Source organism: Mugil cephalus, chromosome 15 (genome assembly GCF_022458985.1).
Source record: "Mugil cephalus isolate CIBA_MC_2020 chromosome 15, CIBA_Mcephalus_1.1, whole genome shotgun sequence".
Taxonomy (NCBI): Eukaryota; Metazoa; Chordata; class Actinopteri; order Mugiliformes; family Mugilidae; genus Mugil; species Mugil cephalus.
In genome coordinates, this window is record NC_061784.1 from 14986798 (window position 1) to 15008390 (window position 21593).

Sequence of the window (21593 nt, forward strand, 5' to 3'; positions counted from 1 at the left end):
GAAAATATAATAATAATAGAATGATAATAATAAATCATTTCTAAATTATTTGCAATGTAGTAATAACAACAACAACCGTACACAGGTTTTGGAAAATCTTCCTTCAGCAGAAGACTGAAATCCTACCTGCTTTTGACATCAGGTTGCCTGACATAGATTGTATTGTACCAGAGCATGGAGCATTAAATGCACAACCTGATGTGAGCTGACAGGGAAAAAGGATGTGGCGAATGGCGAATGTAGCGCAGTGATCGGCTCTAAAGCGACTGGTTCGTACTCCAGTCCAGTAGGTGGCGGTAATGCACCTCGCCAACGACCAGGCAAATCAAAAGAGGAATATAGTGTAACTTAGCAAAACTATTGAGAAAATGGAGGTGAGAGTTTTCCTAAGATAACCCTTTGCATCATATTCGCATTTAAGGCAATTTGCTGAAAACATTTCTGGTATTTATTGTATTATATTGGAACACTTCCAAACAAGAACTTTTTAATTTGCCTTTTGTTCAGGCAAAGATGACCTTAAAAATGAATGTTTGCATCTCTGCATTTCTTCTCTTAATAGGTAAATATAGTAAATATATAATAATTATGCATTATTTAATCTTAACTGTGTTTTAATTGTGTGAAAATTGAGGATGAAAAAAAGATAATAATTGATAATTACCAAGTGAACCTCTGCATAAAAATTTCTTTACAGTAAAGACTGAGGTAAATTAACACATTAACACATTTATATGGATGTATATATATACACACACACATGCACTATATAATCACAGCGTTAATGCAATGTTACTTCTAGAGCGGCCTGTCAGAGTATAATTTACTCTTATTTACTGCCAAGATCTCATAACGAATTGGAAATAATTCTACTCTAACTTCAAACAACACTGATTATCTTAGTACGCAAAACATATTAGAGAATCAAATGAAAAGAGAACAATGAACTATTGATCCCAACATTATCCAAACTTATTATTTTTTGTTGGGGTGGGAGAAGTTGGGATGATCTCTGTTCTTTCCTTTTCCGTTTCTCGAGGAGTCTGCTTTCCCTCTCTTATCTGACACCTCCCCCCTTCATTTCCCCTGATGCATGATATGTTGCTCTGATGTTTCATTTTGATGAACAGCTAAGTGTTGACGTGGAAATGGAGTAGGGCTGATAAAAAAAAAAAAAAAAAAAAAAAAGCAAAGCGGAAGATGGAGTGGGATAAGAAAGGTGCTGCACGAGATGGACCCATTGCTCTCTGAGATTACCTGACCCAGTGCTGATTCAGGCTCTGCCTGAATGCAGCCATTACTGGATGGCACTCTTCCACTATTTCATAGATTTCTCCATTTAAATCCTGCCTCTTTAGCATCTTCCACCCTTTTGTCTCTCCAGTCAAATGCAAGGCATCAGGATCATTTATGCACACAAGGACGTATTGTGATTTTAAGGATAAATCTAAGCACGATAAAATCAAATCAAAAAAATACGAGGGGTGTGTTTGGATAGAGTGATAGACTTTTCCTTTGGGCAAAATGTTTGAAAAATAGGCCAATAAATGCATATAATGAATCAAATATCATCAGTGAAGCTTCTGTGCTTCAGCAATTAGCCACACGACATAAATTTAAACATTGGCATGTGCATGAGTTCAGGCCAGCTGAACAGATATTTAATTGGCTGTGGACTTAATTGGACCTGCTGGGAACTAATACAAGTCAGGAAAACATTTACTGGAGGAGGCCATTGAGGGCTACAGAAATATTGAGAACAGAATACCTTTTTTAAAACGATTTCTGGAATTACCTTTGCTGCCATCAACAAACACACCGAACAAACACAATATCCTCTGCTGTAATCATCAATCAGCAGCAATAAAGGAGTCCTTCCTCTCATATTTTGAACAGGAACACCATGAAATAAATGTTGCATGACACCAAACACACATTTCTTCAGACCATTTGTTTTATGCCCAGTTACATTCTTGTTTCTCACTGTTGTGAGAAACAAGCCATTTTCAATTAAAGCCAGTGATTAGAATTAAGCTACAGACTCTTCAAAAGGGAAAACACAAGAGCTACTATTAGCTGTGAGGCTAGTATGCTAGGAGGTGCTACTAATAGCTGGTAGGCTAGGAAGGCATGATTATGTACTATTAGCTGGGAGGCTGGGAAGCTTGATGGAGCTACTGTTAGCTGTGAGGCTAATAAGCTACGAAGTGCTACTATTAGCTGGTAGGCTGGGAAGCCAGAATTAGGTACTATTAGCTCGGAGGCTGGGAAGGTTGATGGAGATACTGTTAGCTGTGAGGCTAGTAAGCTAGGGAGTGCTACTGTTAGCTGGTAGGCTGGGAAGCCAGAATTAGGTCCTATTAGCTGGGAGGCTGGGAAGCTTGATGGAGATACTGTTAGCTGTGAGGCTAGTAAGCTAGGAAGTGCTACTATTAGCTGATAGGCTGGTAAGCCAGAATTAGGTACTATTAGCTGGGAGGCTAGGAACCTAGGAGCAGATACTATTAGCTGTGTGGCTAGCAAGCTTGGAAGAGCTGCTAGCTGGGAGGCTTGGAAGTTAGGAAGAGCTGCTAACTTCGAAGCTAGGGAGAGCTACTATTAGCTTGGTGGCTAGGAAGCTTGGGTGAGCTGCTGTTGGCTGGGAGTGCAGGAAGCTAGGGAGAGCTACAGATTTTATATTTTGTTAACTAAACTTAACTAAATCATCAATTCAGTTTTTCTTCTCATGCTCTGGTTCTCTGGGCTGATAAGCTAATCAGAGTGATTTCTTTCACTCACGCACACCCGACCGTTTTCATGTGTCATGGCCTTAAGGCTGCAGGTATTAAGACTGTACGTGATCAATCAGACCCAGAGCCCAGAAATATTCAGGTCATTAGGAGGGAAGATTGATAAATCAGCAAATACTTGGATTTAAGTAGCTGGAGCCAGAGGTTTCCTCCACTTAAACTGCTGACAGTAATGGCCTACTGATTGACTAACTCTTTAAGCTCTAAACTGATGCAGTAAGTGTGCAGAAACAGTTTTTGCACACTGCATCTGCACTTTCGTGTCTCATGAACATTTTAGTGTGTTAAATCACATTTAACATTTTACATGCACTCATGTGTTAATGCACTGCGCGTGTCCACGTGTCCATTTGCTGCGTGCTGTAGAAAGACTCACCGTAGCTCTTTGAACGGCTCGGCCCTGACGTGCGGCGTTTCCACTGATTTGCTGAACACGGCTCCTTCGGCCCCTGAAATCGCAGAACACAAAAAAAGAAGAGTTTAAAGACACGAGGCCTCACGTCAATTGTAACCACAAACTCCACCTGCAACGATCAATGGACATAATCTCTAAGACTGCGCCGATCCATACGGCTCCAGTCAGCATGCATGGCGGCCCTCAGCTGGCCTCGCCACGCTGATAACACGGATACGCACACATCTGAGACGGAAGAATGCTCCGCTGGAATACCATGAGGCTGTTTTACAACTGAAATGAGACACACTGTTCGGAATAATGAAAACTCACAGCCATGCTCATGTTTGTGGTGTTGGATGTTTGGATTTCAATCTCATGCTTTGATTTAGTGCAGCGGAGAGAGTCTGAATAAGGATTCATGGTAAAAAAGCATCAGGACAATGTTCTGTCAGGGAAAACAGAGCGTGTACACTGAATGAACATTTTGGATCAAACTTGTGATGAATCAAAAGCAACAGTTCCTAAATCACCTGACGCATGACTCGTGATGAAGTATAAACATAGAGGTTTAAACATCCAGCTGGCCTTCACCCAGGGGCTCCGATTGACTGTCGCGCCAATGCTCGAGGAAACCGATGCGTTCAGGTACATCAAATCAACCAAGCACCAGGTGCAGATCAATGGCCATGACTGAATGCATTTCAAAGCTGCTGGCTAGCCACACATCTCGCTCTGTGACACACATTCTTAAAAGTAACTTAGAAGAAAGAAAAAGAAGTTCCAGCTGTGTCAAATGCAGTGTTTGTATTTTTTTGAGGCATTTAGCCTCAATTCCGAGCGATGGACTGTGTTTGTGAAAGTGAAGGCTCAACTTTTTCAATCAACGCAATCAATTATGAGACAGCTGGAAGAGGTTTTCCAGTGACAGTGGAGGCTTTCACGTCATTCAGAACCATTCGAGGACCCAGAACTTACAACTGAATGGTAAGCTACAGCAATTGGTATTAGGAGACTGACATTGGGGTCCCTGTAGCATCAAATGTCTTCTTCCTCAGCTGGTTTCTTAATAAAAGCCCCTAATTATAATGCCATCCCCACTATTGAAACTATTTATACAGCATATGCCGCATAAAATAATATCATGCATTCTGTATTAGCCTGTCTTTGAATTACCGTAATAACGCGAATATTGGATTTGGCAGAAAATAGCAGCAGCCTGTGCTATCCATCTACATGAACACTAAACATAAGCAGTTGAGACGTGGCATTCTATGGACAAATATGAATGTAATATTTAATTAAGTATCCGCAAATAAAATATAACTTAACAAAACTGAAATTTCAATCTTATTTTGCGAGCTAGCTCTTATAAAGTTAAGCTTATTCATGTTACATATGGAGTCGTTTCCTTCGGTTTTCATCAGCTCTCTTTATATAATTGTAAAATTTCCATTGCTTGAAACATGTAAAAATACTTCTGGTTCATAATGAGACCAGTAAATTACACCCTGCTGGCCGCCATAGTATTAAGATTGTATGAGAATCACTGGTGTGCATTACATTTGACATTGTCTATTATTTTGAAAGATACCATCTCGGTAAATGAGAAGTATATATGCCACTGACTTTGAGAAAGCGAAAGTCACTGCAATCACATCTAAAAGACTTTTATACTGAATCTTCCGGGGAGTCCCACATGAGAGAGCTGGAGCACCACTTTGCATAAAGATATTCTATTTCCCTAACTTCTGACAGGTTGATCCGTGTAATGAAAAATTCCCCAAAAGGTAGAGGAGCATAAATAAAATCAGGCTGTTTAAAACAAAAATATGTTCAGACATGATTCTTTCCAGGTGGCTTCAGTATGCTGTAGAGGAAGTTGTATTTGTGGCACCATTTCACCAGCTACCAAGGCACATACAGGACAAAAAAAAAATATATAAAAACAACTGAATCGCGGGCAACTGGACTTGTAGGGTTTGTTAAAGATGTTTCATTCAAGTAGCTTCTTCAGTTCTAAAAGACTGGTGGGGTGTTGGGGTTTTAATAGGAGCATATGTTGGTGTTGGCCATCAGAAATTCTACTTACTGATACTAGTCATGCAAGATGCAATCGGGATACACCCATAAGATGAGGCTTCCAGACGAATACCATTTTATGTTTTCTTGTTATTTTCATAACCGGACACAATCAGGCCTGTTGTCATGCTTTTGGTGCATCAAAATCTCTTACTATTTGATTTTTGTGTCATAAAAAAACAAATAAAAATCCATCCTCTCTCAGTTGTTAAAGTCATCCCAGATGTGGCAGCAGAGCAACTTTTCAAAAAAAGTTTTGAGCAAGGGGAAGTTGTTCTGATTTCTAACAGTAGTCCAGCTGTAACCCTTCAAAGCCTGAACGGATCGCTGGCAATCTGTCAAAGCACACGGTATTTGAATTACCATAACTCACAATGGCTTGCGCTATTCACAATACTGACAATATTCACAGCGTGGCTGAACACTGCAAAGTTGTGCTTTTGTCTGGAAGACCTTATTGACGTCTCAATGGTATAACTAACTATCGACAAATTCCTCCAAACAACCAGTCGGGCGTCGCTCCCCAAACTGCAGCCGACTGCAGTGGTGCGCCATAATTACTGTAGCTCAACTTCCCAGTGTTCTGCAACACTTCCCACTACACTTTGAAATTTGTGTTAATGTTAATCGGTGAGTTACGGTAATTCAAATACATCAAGCTTTTTTTTTTTTTTATGCATGGGCAGATATTCAGGTCTTAAAGGGTTAAATTTTGCAACGAGTCGTCGAAGACGAAGCAGGAGCCACGACAGTGAGCTTTTAGATGAAGAGCTGCACCCCTTCGACCTCCTCAACCAGGCGAACGACAGTGTCTGACACGCTGCAAGAAGGCACAAGCTCAATAAGTTATGCTGGCTTGTTTCTATCATTTAAATCAACTTAGCATAAGAAATTTGATAAGGGACTAATAGTTATATAAGATCTTTTAAAATATGATACAAGAGGACTAAACCTCATTTATCATAACCACCAGCAGCTACAGGTCTTGCCTGCTTTGAGATTTGAGATTGGTTGATTTCCCCTCCCATCTCCATTAACACTCCTGTTCCTTTGCGGAGTTTTTTCTCAAACAAGTTGTGAGGAAATAAAACACCCTTATGCAAAGTGATGCTGCAGCTCACCCACATGGGAAAGATAACTCTCCTCTTAATCACCGCTACAAGTGGCGCCACTTCTGTTCTCCTTTCTTTTCTCGCCCACGTTGATTGAAGTCTTATTGAAAATATTTGCGGGGACAAGATGTGAATAACGCAGTACAAGCTCTGGCATTGTTTACACGCCTAAAAGAGCTGTTGCTGTGAATCTGAGAGATGAAACAATGCTCAAGTGTTGTAAAAAGAAACTAATCTTCATTTCCAGTAGCTCGTGACATTTAAATATCTGCCGCTCGGTTAGAAGCAGCGCACCGAGAGCGTGAAGCGCTGTGGAAGCTTCGTCACTCCCTCGACAAAGAGAGTGAAGATAAAACAGAAGCCTCACGTTAGAAATCCCAGCTCTCATTTGGAATGAAAGGGACAAAAAAGCTCTCTGCTTTGCTTCTGACTGTCACTCTGCCTTAACTCACTAGTTTAAATGATTTATCATTTTATTTCATTGTTCCGACATTTTTTTCCTCCACGTATTTGCAGGTTGCAGTGAGAAGAGCATGAAACTTTTAATTTAGAAATCATACAGACGGCTGCTTCTGATTTATTTAAATTTTCCTTCGTACCATATTCAGAAATGTTTCTGGAGATATAAATGCGAACAAACACTTTTGGATAAGTTTACTGGTCTAAAAGATTATTTTCGGGACGCCACTCTTCCATCATTACTTGGGGTATACAGAATCGCATTCGAAATCTGTACTGGTAGGGCTTCAAAATTACACAAGTGCAGTATTTCAATTTGCTGAATTTTCAATTAATTCATTTTCTGCTAGTCTTCCATGTAAGCAAAATTTAACTTCTTGAGATCTGAGTTTTTATTTGGTATGCATTTTTCATTTCTCCATGGTGTTTGGGATCAGTAGGACCTAAGACGTATCAAAACTAAGCATTGGACAGGAAGTTTTTGGAAAAACCAACATCTTCATATGTGGACACTGGAATTATTGCATTATTTATATTATAAAGAAGTCACCAATGTGTGACAAAATCTAAAACTGTTTACTTTAATACCTGAACATGGCTGTGTAATGACAGAATTACAAACAATGAAGTCCCAACGTCCTCAAACGAGTACTTGCAAATTAGTAGCTTGTTGCAATTGATACAATTTGTTGAATTTGCACATTATATCAAACTATAAACGTTAATAAGCATAGATAAATAAGTTTTAACCTTTGCTGCCACTAGATGGCTGACTAAAGCATCCACCAATGAGGACAATGGGTTTAAATGAAGCAGAATAATCCATATGTGGACATGGGTTAACTGGATAGTATGTCATTAAAATCTCTCTGTTCTCCATGTTTTGTGACTACCCTGAACTGATGTTTCTGTCCTGATGGATTCCAGCTTGGTTCATCTTTTCAATCACTTGTTTCAACAACTGGTTGTTTTTCTACCTCCATGTTTCTGTCCCTCCTGGAAACTCCTCACCTGACCCCCAGGTTACCTCGGGTGGAGCAGATAGAATGGATTTATTGCAACCAGAAAGAAACCAGCAGATTTATTTATTAAAGGTTCACACCTTCACGTCTGTTCTGATTGATTTAGTTACATGACTAATATCACAGCCTCAACAAGTTCATGTTTTAATCTCACACGTCTTGACCATAATTAGGTAGAAACCCATTCATTCATTCATTTTCTGTAATTGCTTGTCCTCTGGAGGGTCCCACTAAAAGCCACAGACTGCTAATACTGTGAAACCGGGAGTGTTTTATTTTGGTCTTGATTTTTTATTCTCCAGCCAGAAGACTGTGACGTCTCCATTCTTATGCACCTCTGTGAGTAGAACCTGATTTATCTGACTTTTCGTTCGCCAGCTCCACATGAATACTGAACAGAAAGCAGAGATACGTCACAGCTCTGATACACTGGTGGACGGGGGGCTGTGGTTGGATGGGAAAATAAATGTTGCCTTTAAAGATTAATGCAACTGTGCATCCATGTGCATCCATTTATGTGTGCATCGGTGTGTGTGTGTGTGTGTGTGTGTGTGTGTGTGTGTGTGTGTGTGTGTGTGTGGAGGTGTTTATGAGGTGGTAGTCAGACCAGGGGCAGATATCATCAACTGTGGCCTGGAGTATCTGAGGAGTGATGAAATACAGAGACACAGGAGAAAGTCCCTCCAGGAATAATTTCAGCTCCATACATAAACAAAAGGCAGAAAAACACACAAACCATGCATTTATCAATAACTAGGAGCTTCATTTCTATAAGCTAAGGTTGTGTTTGTTGAGAGCATGACACCAGTCTACAGTTCCACATCACCAAAGGTCAAACGTTGCTTGTTCATGTTCAGTCAGAAATGCTAAAAATTCAGAGGTGTGCAAATACTTTAAAGCGGCAACATTACGACCCCTGACAGGAGAAGTAAACAACTTTGACTTTGACCATCTTGAGACAATTCAGTGTTCTGCTGGGAAACATTTGGACCTGACATTCATTCATGTGAATGTTTTATTAGACATGTAGCACCAATCTAAACCAGTCCAATGACAGCAGCCAGTGTTGACCTGGCCTACACATTCGCTAAATCCCAAACTGACCAAGGATCTGTGGGATGATCCACAGAGGTCCCCCCCTTAAAACGCCCCCCCACTAATAACTTTTTCTTGCCAGACACCACAGGACACCCTCAGAAGGCCCATGTCTGTTCTCTGATGAATCACCACCTGCACAACATTAGGAAAGTGGTCATAATATTATGCCTGGTAGTGTGTATCATTATGGCATAATCGTTTGTACACTGTTTGTTGGACGTACTTCTCTAAATTCCCTCTGATGTAAATGTTAATGGATGAGCGTAATCACAAGCACATGGACCTGAGACCTTACAGACGAAGTCCACACCTGGTTCAGATTCTTCTGCTCAGCACATCTGCACTGCTGTTTTAACGAGCATGAAACCCGCTCTCATCCTGTCAGATAAAATTCTCCCCTCACCAAAAGACGTCAGATGAAACTGATGCTCAGTGTGTCCTGCAGAGATTTGGTGACAAAGTGTAGTAATTAGTTATCATGGTGTTCCTCTGGATCGCCTTCACTACAACTGCTCTTTAATACCACATCTCCAAGAATGACAGAAGAAGGTTCTGTCTCTTTGTGTGACACACAAGGATAGTGCAAGGGGATCCTGATGCACCAAAAGCATGATGGCAGGGTTCACGATGTCCAGTTATCAAAAAGTGACATGGCATTAGTGCATTTCTTCCCTGTCCATAAACTTTTTTTGTGGCAGACAGTTGGTCTGACATCTATCTGCAGGGAGCTGATTACGTTCCGGCAAAGATCTGCCAGGCCAACCAAATACACCACATACTGAAATACAGATGAAGTGTTACCAGACTCATATTCTGATAAGAACAGTGAGTCCTACTCACTCAGGTCAACACTGGTCAGTCTGGACTCTTATAGCTGAATCTTATAAGAAGCAGCCTCTGAAAATAAATAACTCGGTGCTATTGCCTTGTGAATCATCAGGTATTTTCAGTTTGATTTGCTATTCAGAAGATAACATAAAAAATGTGATCACTCTAAAGTTTTTCTTTTCTCCTCTGTTTTAATAGTCGTTTCTGAGTGGAAAATTTTTCAATTAAAGTATCTGCCATTCCTAATCTGACCACTAGGGGTCGCACAGTTTCAGTAATAGGCGATGCACGCTATTGCAGAACCCTAAGCAGACCCTAACGCCGCCGTAGCTGGTGTGCCACCTCCCCAGAAACATAACCACGTGTTGCAGCGAAGCAGAGAGTTGTTATTGGTCCGCTTGGTCATAGTATGTTTCCGTTTTAGTATTTCCGACTGCTTCCCCATCTCCACCAATGTTTCAATTGAATGTTTTGGATCAGTACAGATGGAATACTTAGAGAAAATGTTAACTGAGGAGGTTTGGAGATACCAACATTTGTACAACTTGTTTTGTGCGAAATTTTGGCGCAAGTTTCAGTCGCCATTGTTGAAAGTGAAGCAGGAAGTAGAAACTAGCAAAAAAGACACAGCGTCATCTAGTGTTTGGGAGGTGTTTTTACAGAGCGAGCCATGCGTAGGTTGTGGTGTCTAGTCCAGTGCTCTAAAAAGAGCCTTCAGAGTTGCGGAAATAATACTATTCAGAAGATGGCAGCAATTTCCTGAAATTGCACTTTGTTTTCCTAAGGAATTTCAGGTTTTTCATAAAATGTTTTGTCGAGGGATCATTTATTAAAAGTAATCATTTTAACAAAGCACCTGTAAAAGTTGTTATCTGTAGGTTTTCATGTTATTGTGTGGCTGGTCCAGCCCCCTTGAGATCTAATTGGGCTGTGTGTGAGCCCATGAACTAAAAGAGTTTGACGCCCCCCGGATTAGCATGTTAGATCCATCACAACAGAACCCCGCAGCACCAAGAAGTTTAATATTCACCCATTTAATATTTTCCTCTGTCTGCCCCTATTATCTCTCCCTCTTTTTTCCATAATTTGCTCGCTGTCATTTTCTGGGCTGCAGAGTGTATTATATTCCTCCCTTTTAGTATTTCAGTCAGACTGGAGGTGTAGCCAGAAGCCCCTTTCTAATAAATAGCCAGCGCACCCTGCTGAGGCGCTTTGCCCTTTCTCCTATAAGAAAATCAGCAGCATTTATTAAAAGGGGGGCAACTCTCCACCTCAACAGTAAGTTCAGGCCGTCAAACAGTATGCAGCCGGCGGATTAGAGCAAGCGAAGAGGGAGGGGAGTGAGATCAAAGGAAGTACTGAATGCGGAGGAAAGAGGGAGCGAAACAGAAATGGAAAGTAAAAAGCCGCCGAATATATGAGAGCTGTAAAAAAAAAAAAAAGAAAAAAAGTGCGAGAACGAGGAGCTAACGGTGGCAGCCTGGTGACAGATGGATCCCTCTTTCTCAGCTCGTCACATACAGTATGCAGCCGGCGGATTACAGGCCGTAAGGAAAGATGTGACAAGCCACCGACAATTTCTCCCACACTGCAGGTGCATATGAATCATTTAGCCTGGGTCATATCACTCCCAACTTCTGCTCTCTCTCTCTCTCTTGCCTTTTTTTTTTCTTTCCCTGCCTAAATACGCTGACAGAGCGCAGACAGGCTGCCGTCGCCGCGGTGACAGGCGAGCTCGACAGCGATCGCAGGGAAAGCAAGAGAACGTTATGAGACATGGCAGCCATCCACGGCGTCAGCTCCGTCAGCCGCCCCAGCCTGCACCGAGTGACGAGCTGTCAGCTCACGTACGGAAAATACAAACAGCAGGCGGTGCGCCCCCCAAAAAAGTGTACATTACTCTTGATTGCGGAGGAGTTGTTTATTTGAATAGCTCCCAAGAGTAAATTCTGCGGAGGCTCGAGATAAAAACTTGGACCGAGATGAGAGTCTAAACACGAGAGAATCATCTGGCAGCAGACGGCTCTCAGCGGGAAACACGGAGCTCTGGTCATTATTAGCTGCGTTCGCCACAGGCTAGCACGTGATGCTGGGCTGACAAGGCTAGAGTGTCTGACTCCATGTCTGCGGCCTGACCTCAGATCTGTGGAGCGCTCCTCTCACAGCAAGTCTCACTTGTTCAGACCCTAGCTCCCGCTGTTCCTCCTGTCCTGTGGACAAATTAACAAATGGGCTGCGACCGGCTGACTTCCGTACTGTCTCCATATTATTCTTGTGTTTTTTTTGTGCAAAATCATTTAGTGGCTCGGATCAGGTTATTCGCAGAGGTGCAGACTTGGTTCGAATTCTCGGTGAGACATTAGTGTCATTTTCCTGTTTCTGGCACCTCTCTGTTTCCTGTTTTTATTTTGTGAGCTTCTTCCTTGGTGTTTCTCGTGGACTGTATAGACTGTATATAAATATGGACACCATGTCCCTACTTCCATGCATTAGCCAAACTGACGCTAGTCTCCTGGGGATATGGGCAGAGCCATCTTGTGCGAGTCCGATCAGTACGGTCCGAGAGAGGAGCCACGTTGAGCAGCAATATCGATGCCCAGCCCACACTTCCTCCAGACTTACTCATGTTTTTGTTTAGTTAATACTTCACTCTGCTCTGCCTCCACCAGTTACAAAGAAATTTTAGTTTGGCCCAAATCCTATCCACTAACACTGAGTCGTGATCTATACTGCAGCCAGTTACCAGGGGGAGCTCTATTTGCGTTAGCTTCATGTTTGCTCATACTGTCCATGGTGTTTCTTCATAGCGTGTCACTTCAGTTCAGCAAGTTTTTGTCTAGCTTTTGGGTTTTGGTCTTTTGGCCCTGGTCTTTTAGATTACCCTGCCATCCCTGCAGCGGCTTTTGTTCCAGTTTTTATTAAAGCTATTTTGTTTCCTGTTCCTGCCTCCCCTTGTGTCCTGTGTTTGGGTCATGCCTCGCCATTCACCACTCAAAATGTAACAATTAGAGATGATTTTAGATGCTTTTATTTCTCCACGTCTGGATAATTCCTCAGCCTTTCATAACGTTCTGAACAGTGTGCGGTGTGCACACAGTCAGAAAAGGCTCCTCTGGTCTGAGCGCTCCCAATGACAGCAACGAAAGTCCATCAGCACTGAAATGATTCATAGTTAAAATATATTTTAGGAGCTCGCCCTATGTAGCCAGCTCAGCCTGAAATACTGGAAGAACATTGATTTAAACACACATTGCAAAGAAAGCAGAGACAGGTACAGTGACATTCTTCATGCTGCACAAGTGCGTCCTGATTTAGATTTCCTCTGACACATCTCAGAGCTTGCACCTTTTCGAATTAAAATTAAATCAAAGAGCAAAGGTTATTTTAGATATGTGCCGAGGAGGACACATTGCACAACCCAGAGCAAATCTACATTCGGCAATTACTTGGACGAACTGTGGTGGATTATCTATTCTCACACAAGATTATTTCTGTCACAAGAAATGTAATTTGACCTCCCGCTGACACATTATTTACTGTAAAAGCAACCTCCCGCGGGAGCAAGAGAGTCAGGAGAGAAAGAAAGAAAAGTCCCAGATGAGTAATAAAAGTCACGCCATTCAATCATCAACAGAAATGGTGAAATATAAAGTGGCTGAAGCCTCATGTCCGACTGTCTGTCTGTCTGTCTATAAGTGTTTGAAGCCTGCAGCCTGCGGGGCAGCAGTAATGAAGTCCTGAGCCTCTAATTGGAAAGAATGATAGTGTGCAGGACGTTTGATATTCCTCTGCAAATAGGCCTGCTGGGGACGGAGACTTGAGGAGTGCTGGGCCAGGCTGATTAGTGTAGCAGTGGGTGGATGTGTGTGTGTGTGTGTGTGTGAGGTTTAAGCTCATTTCAGTTCAGTCATTTGTCCTTTGTACATCTTTTTAAGGAACATCCATGTTAAAATAGCTTCTCAAACGGATTTGATGAGTTTGAAGAACCAGCAGCCGATTCAGCAGATTGATAAATGAACGAGTGGAGTTTCTAACAAAAAACGGAGGGTTATATGGCCAAAACGACAGTGGACACGTGTTCAGAGAGTACGGTTTAAATTGTGACTCTTCAATCTGAAGGAGGGGGAAGAAATGAATGCCAGTCATTTTGGAGGTTGCGGAAGGCGCTGTGCCAGCTCAATGAAGAAGTGTCTTTCTCCGTTTGCTGTGCAAGAAGTGCAAGAAGTTGAATGACAATCCTTTCTAGCACTTTCGGGATGAACTGAAACACCAACCACAAGGAAGATCCTGAGGTGCACTTACTCTCCCAACTCCCAACGCATATGGACACATATATGCTGTATTTCTGTTTTCTTTGTTTAGTTGAGTGTCTACTGTTCACTTTCACTTTGTATGCTGAAACATAGACATTTCTGAAGGGTGTAAATCATGTCTCCTAAAGTAAACTGGATAATAAGACTGAGACATAGAAAGTGTTTAGCTACAAATGACTTGGGGATCATCATAGCGCATTTGCTACAGCAAATTTGGTCCCCTTGCAAAGAGTCTCTGATTATTTCTCTAAAACTAAAAAAAAACAGAGGAATATAATGTTCTTTCTCCGTGCGTCAGCGTCTATTTATGGCTGACTGTGCACGTCAGCCACAAGCACGGAAACTATTTTATAACCACCGAGGTTTCAAAAATAGCCCAAAACACGATCACCATGCAAGTCGTGAAAATAAGACTGTTTAAGTCGACTAACTATGATTAAAATGCATCAAACCGAGACTTCTTAGGAATGGTGTGCAATGAAAGGTGTGTTCAGGTCTCTGGAGTGTGATTTCCACCTCACATTATAATGGAGCATTATAATGTTACAGCCCTGATATATACTTTATGTGACTGCTGACCGTATTCCAAAGAAAAATTAACTTTAGATGGATTTCCTAGCTTGCTGGCCGCTGCTGCTGCTTTTTCCACTGGTTTTACTACAGAGTGAAAATCAACTGAATGCTCTCAGTGGACACTTCGCGGCCCACTCTTTCATTGGTTTTATTGTTTTGTTAGTACGTTCATTATGTCGGAACTCTGCAGAACTTTTATTTCCATGCTGAAATGATATAAAAGTTTTCAGATGCTGGAAGCAGGCTGAATCACAACATTAAGGAGGAACATTGCAGATGTTTTTTTGTTTTTTTTTAAATCTCTGATCTCAAACTTGGACACACTACAAGTTATGAAACTAAGAAATACCGTCCCACGGTGGCACAGTGGTGTGGTGTTTGTGTTGGTTCTTTCCGGGCACTCTGGTGAAGGTTTATATCATGCAATGAGAATGTTTGTCCAGACGGTAGTAATAAATTGGAATATTAAAAAAACAAATATGGGTCCACTCATTCAAAGGCTGCACCCAAACGACAACAACCAATACTGAACGCTGCGTTTAAAAGAAGAGAAAAGTTTCTTGGAGATGGCGTCAAGAGAAAAATCTTAGGGTTAAACAGTTTATGGCAGCGTTGTATGACCAGAACATTTCGGGAGGAGAGAACACAAGGTACGAGCTACCCTCCCCACACCGCATTAACTTTGACAGAAAGATTTATCCCGTCGACTCGAGGAGAAGACAAGGAAAGACTTCAGGGGACCAACTTTACAAGAAAATGGGAATGAGGCTCGGATCGGGCCGAGAACATTAAAAGATCGGTATCGGAGGAGGCTCGATCGGGACATCTCCAGAAATGAATGCACCGAGCCTTAAGTCAACCAGAAAAAAAGTTTCTTCACAGTCGATGATCACAGAAAGACTGACGAGCGATGATGCTCTTTCTCGTCCGTTTGATTGGACAGCCTCTCAGGTCACACATCCCACAGACGGCCGTATTGATGAAGTTATTCTCGGAGCTGTTAATGGTCTTGGGGGGAGGGGAGGAGGGGTCTGATCGTCACCAGAGCTCCCTTTCATGTGCTTCTTAACTGCCGTGTAATCAGTCCTCATCTGCTGCTCCGTCGATGCGGGGCCCGCAGACTCGGATCGATCCAGCCCACCTGCATTTCCCCGCTCGCTCTTAACCACTCTGTTCACTCTCGGGGCCTTCCTCACACCGTCGTCTTCCTCCCCCCTCTGCTCGCCTCGTAAACGTGTGCAAACAGACCACATGGGGGGGTGGAGGGGATCGATAAAACCCATCCTGGGCTTGTATTTCGACTTCCTCCAGCCAAAATATTACGCCTCCTCCGCTGAGACGACTTCATCAGCACGGCTCCAAATTGTGACCTCGTTCGTAGCCCAACTTCCTTCCCTCCGTGTTTCTTCTTCTTCTTTTTGTACTTTCCCGTTCTACTGTTCTCCCTTTCTTCTTCTACTGTCTTTACCTGCTTTTCTCCTTTCTCTCCGTTCACCTAGTTTTCCATTCCCATCATGCTCTTGTTCTTTCTCTGTCTTTACCTCCCACATTTTCTTCTTTTCTCCATCTTCATCACATTCTTGACTTACTCTTTTTACCTCTTTTTCTTTTTCTTCCATCCCACCTACTCATTCCTTCTTTACACTCTTTCCTTTCTCCACCCCCACACATTTATTCTTTCCTCGTCTCTTTTTTCTTCTTCGCCTCCCCTTTGGCCTCTTTCCTCACCCTTCCTATTCCTTCCATGTTCCTTCTCTTTTCTATTATCGCCTCCTACCTCTCCATTCCTGCCATCGTTTCTCTTCTCTTGCTCTCTGTGATGTTGTTGGGGTTTTTTTTTGTTGTTTTTTTTTTTGTCATCCGTGGCTAAAATCAATCAGTATCTTATGAGGCATGCAGCGAGATAAATCAACGGCGCTCGGAGACCTCGTGAAGATTCACTTAGCCGTATTTCATGTCGGCGGACGAGTGTAACTGATAAGGAACAGCAGCATCGGTGAAAGAGAGAGGGAGAGAGAAAGAGGGAAAAGAGAGAGGAGTGTGGCGGATAAGGAAAAAAAAAAAAACGCCGCGAGTGAGGAGAGTAAATAAAGCAAAGAAAACATGGAGATGAAAGATTAACGGTCTTTATAAACCCGATCACACTCCAATTCCAAGCCATCTGCCATCGAGAAGTTATTTTGTTTACCCACACCAGGACCCACCGGTGGCAAAGAATTATGGGTATTATGGGTAGGAGAGGTTATTACGAAGAATTGGAGGATATCACAGAGCCTGGGGGAGCCCTCGGTGCTGCAGAGCCTTCACATTGTCGGACGTGCATGTCGTGACGCACCGCTGTCTTTGACTGGTGGAGTACATTATTACTCTCAGTGTGCTGGGGAACAAGTACACAGATAAATCGTTGCGGAAACGTGCAAATTTCAATGTTGCAGCAGCATTTTACAAGCACTCGGCACACCAAACATAATCTGTAACGGCATAAAGACATCTAGACATCTCAAGAATAATGAAACATTTAGAATCACCACTTAACCTAACTACTGTGTCTTTGGACAGTGGGAGGAAGCTGGAGCAGCCGGGGAAAAACCCACAGAGGCACAGGGAGAACATGCAAACCGGTAGCATCACACAGTCCAGGAAGCTTCATTTATATTCTTTTGCTCTCAACATTGCACACGCTACAGGATGCAGGATGTTTTCGATTATCTTTCCAGATCAGAGAACACTGAACAACATAGAATACAGCCTGAAGCTGAAGATGATCTTGGCGCGGCAAAATAGAAAAAAAACACTAAATATTACACCTGTGTTCCAGTAAACAAGCGATTCACTGATATTCGACATGTGTAAGAGTGGAGTTCAAACAGATGAGCATCTTTGGAAGCACCTCCGGCAAATCTGGATCTAAACGATCTAAACGTGCACGTTCCACATTTAGTTTATTTTGAAGGGAAACAGTAAATACTGTACAACCACCGTACCAGTCAAAGTATATGTAAAGGTTTCCATCTCAAGTTGACCAAATTGACTTTCTCTGCTGACTGTCAGTCAGCTGCCAGGCTGCCGGAAGAGCTTGCAGTTCAAACCGCTGAGGAGCCTCTGATGTATTTTTCTATCAGGCCCATAACCCAACCAACCATCTGTTCCCAAAACCTTCCACTGGCAGACCGTAGCAGGCCATTAAGACCACGACTACCCGCCACCTTAAAAGCCTCTTCGCAAGAGCTATCAACCCTCCTGCTGAACAGTACTAACACACTGTATATTTGTCCAAAGATAAACTGTGCACTGCTAACTCTCCTACCACTCCCACCAAGCCCTGTATTAGCGTATGTTTTACTGTAGTGGTGTCACATTGTCGCTTTTGGTTTTTGTTGCTCCACGCAGGTAAGAATACCACTGATGGCTGACAATGACCTGAACCCTAACCCTAACCCTAATTTCTCACAGTCACCTGATTTAGCTTTAGCAGTGGTACTGAGGCTGATAATTAGCAATGAATACAAGTGTTTCAAATTCATGCTATTACACTAATGAATATTTAAGAAACATTCACTTAAATCTTAACACTGAGACTTTGCAGTCATCAGTTATCATCTTAGTGAAATCATACCTGATGCTGTGGCTAGTTCCCTCTCAATGGGAGGTAGGGCCAGTAAGAGTAAGGTGTTAATGCTAGCTAACTTTCTGCGTTACAGCTGCATTACAGTGACTGCACTAATATGAGTCTATAAGAACCATAGGGCCAATTTACAGGCAAACTGAAAATGTTCAACCAAAACTCTCCGTGACAGTCACACAATCCAAAAAAGGGAAATCTAGATATTAATAGAAGTAGTTGGCTAAAAAAATTATGCTCAACATAACTCTCTGGCTATGGCGTAATATAGAGTCCTCTTTTTCCCGGACATGTTCTCATTTTGAGACCTAAAAATGTGTCAAACTCTGGTCTGAGAATTGATTATGCTCCAGCAATGACGGGCCAGTCCGATCAAAAAAGGAAAGAAGAGAGAACAGTGACATAGTAATAGACTTCATCGGAGCACCATGAGGTTGAATTAGTTTACTCCTGACACCCCATAATGAAATCCTGACGGTTTGGTTACGTCAGGCTACAGTATTTTGTGTTTTTCTGGTATTTTCACATTTACATGGGTAACAAGACATCAGTAATGTTTCTGCCTTCTTGGTCATATTTTACTTTCCTTTAAATTCTCATTTGTTTCGCATGTTTAACTCAAACAGAGATGCTAATTAAAGCAAACATTAACACGACAGACATGAATGCTCCCACCTACACATCCTGGTCCAATTGCCAGGACAGATGTTTTTCTGTTGTTGTGATAGTGTAAATACTGTGGTACTTGTCATTTGCCCGAGCAATGCCCTAATTTGCGGATGGGTCTGCCATGTGGCTCTGTCATTACAATTAGAACAGGCATCAAGTGAATAGAAGGGAGGGTTTTATTGTAAATGAAGGAAGGAAAGTTCAGGTGCAGCATTTGTAGTTTTTAAGTGTCTTTGCAAGTTTGTGCAGGTTTATTACAGGCAGAAGAGTAACAGCGACAGAGTCATACACATCCTCTGAGTACCATGGATTTGACTGTATTTACAACAAAAAAATGGCTCTGATTGGTTGTAGTGGACTATCCAAATGCGTACAGTAGTATTAAAAAAATAATAATCCAAATAGAGTATAACCAGACTCATATTCTATTAAGATTAATTATGGCTGCAGCAGACTGGGGATCAGCTAACCAAAGTTCTCCTGGAGTCTCTCCATTGTGAACTGATTATGCTCATGCATAAGATATGCCCAGCTCAATCAAATCAATGGGGCTTTATGGCCTCATGGTGGGTGATGAGCAGAAGAGTAATAAATTAATACACAGAGTGAAGAAAATTTGAATGTAAGATAATTTAGTCACTTTTTTTAAACTACCCTTTAAGGCTGGTTTACTAAATTAGCTCTGATCGGTTGGAGGAGTATCCAACACTGTAACACGTCCCAAAATCAAATCCAGATGGAGCGTTACCAGGTTCATGATTTATAATTTCCCAGCTTCTTGAAATCGTTACATATTAATCCATTCTGCACCACCATTTGAATTTGCATGATCCAAAATATTTGGGAAAGTAATACTTTCAGGATTTGAACATGAAGACCAAAAGTCCTTGGCTGCTTTGTGATTGTCAGCTTCATTTTGAAATGCAACGCAAAAGTTTGAAGACTCATAGACCCCAAGAGGAACACTGTATACTGACTACATTTTTTTTTAACATGACCATGAACAAAACCATATATATATAATACACATATTGCAGCATCCTTCATCCTGGAGCTACAGCATATAATTAAACCTCAGGAGTTAGCTCAGCTCAATGCAACTTCACCACGATGAAGCAGAAAACACTCTTAACGCAAAGGACGAGTGCTGGGGTGACGGCTTTACAGTTCCAGAAAATGAAAGTCAATTGTCTGTTAATGCTAAACTTCCCCAACGAGAGTCAACGTTTTTTTGAAAAAGCTGCATGATTTATAGAGACTCAGCGTTATAGATCATGACGTGTCACACTTTTCTGAAAGCTGGATTTCTCTCCCAGGAACAAAACATGGCATTTTAATTAAGATTGTGTCAAAGCAATTCTAACACCATCCGAAGTTAATTGTCTAACAAGATGAAAGACTGCATGCAAACTGCAAATGTCAGGCTGAACGCGAATTTATAATTAACAGCAATGTCGGCTAAATGGTAAATTATGTTCAGCAAATGTGTGATTCAGTAGTAAATATATTCATGTACTGTGGCTGCAGCAGGAAACAGGATCTTATCACAGGGTTGAGGCTGATCGCACTGTAAATCTGCTCTTAAGGGGGCAGGTTGGAGGATTGCAGGGAGAGCCGCCGTCCCTGAAACAGGTGAGCTTGATCAGATCCACCTGAATGTCGTCTGACGCTGCTTCAGTGGACGGAAATCTGCGCTTTAACATGATCATGGTTTTAGAAAGGAAGACGTTGTCGTTGTTTGAGGACTTACTCAACATGACACAGTTTAATTATGTAGTGAAGTACACAACAGGCAGGACTGGTGGGACTGTTTACGTCTCCATGGAGGCTGTTCAGAGGTTTGTTTCCATCAAGACTGAGTACAACCAGTTGGTTAGTGTCAACACTGCCAAAAATGGAAGGAGAAGAAGAAGAGGAACTAATGTCGGTGAGGTGGCAGTAGGAGATCATCATTCAATACAACAAACTTCAACACTCAGTGAAAGGCTACACCAAAACCACAACATCGAACCATGACGCTGCATTTCATGGTGGATCCTTGGGACACCCAGGTATCACAGAATACATTTCACAGGCATCATCAAGCACGCTGCTATTTCAACTCCAGAAGGACAGTCCTGAGCCTTCTCGTCCTCCCCGGAGTCCATATTTCCGAAGCAAATTTGACAAGTCCAACAGTACTCAATACTGAAAAACACACAAAGACGAGGAAGAGGAGGAGAAAGACGTAGGGAGAGAAGAAGAAAGCAAAAAGAAGAAGAGAAAGAGGAGAGGATAGAAGCAGAAGGAGAAGGTTCATCAATAGATGAAGTCGAGACTCTCGAGGACATAAGGATGGCGGCCATTCTGGAACTGGACCATCAGCATTCTGGTTTGAGGTTTGAGGTACTTCTCAATGCGAGACAAGGACGTATGTAGGTTTGTGGACTGTCTGATACGTACTTTGAATGTGAGCAGAGACTGTCCACATAGATTCCAGCCGTTTGGTTCATCTTTACTGAACCTCGGAGCAAACATGCTCAGAAACTATGGGTTAATTCCAACACTTGGAAAAGATTACCACCCAATGTTTACTCCTGATTGAAAACTGTTTCCAGTCTGTTTGATTGAGGTGGCAGTTTAAACCTGATTA

At 42.1% G+C, this 21593-nt stretch overlaps 1 protein-coding gene across 2 annotated transcripts in view; it reads right to left on the reverse strand.

The window, feature by feature from the left end:
* Nucleotides 1-21593, reverse strand: part of sgcd (sarcoglycan, delta (dystrophin-associated glycoprotein)) — a 284776-nt gene that overhangs the window by 24536 nt on the left and 238647 nt on the right. For both annotated transcript variants that reach the window (XM_047606766.1, XM_047606765.1), the window contains one exon: nucleotides 3166-3238. In XM_047606766.1, coding sequence (XP_047462722.1) covers nucleotides 3166-3238 — 73 coding nt within the window. The remainder of the gene's footprint in view (nucleotides 1-3165; nucleotides 3239-21593) is intronic.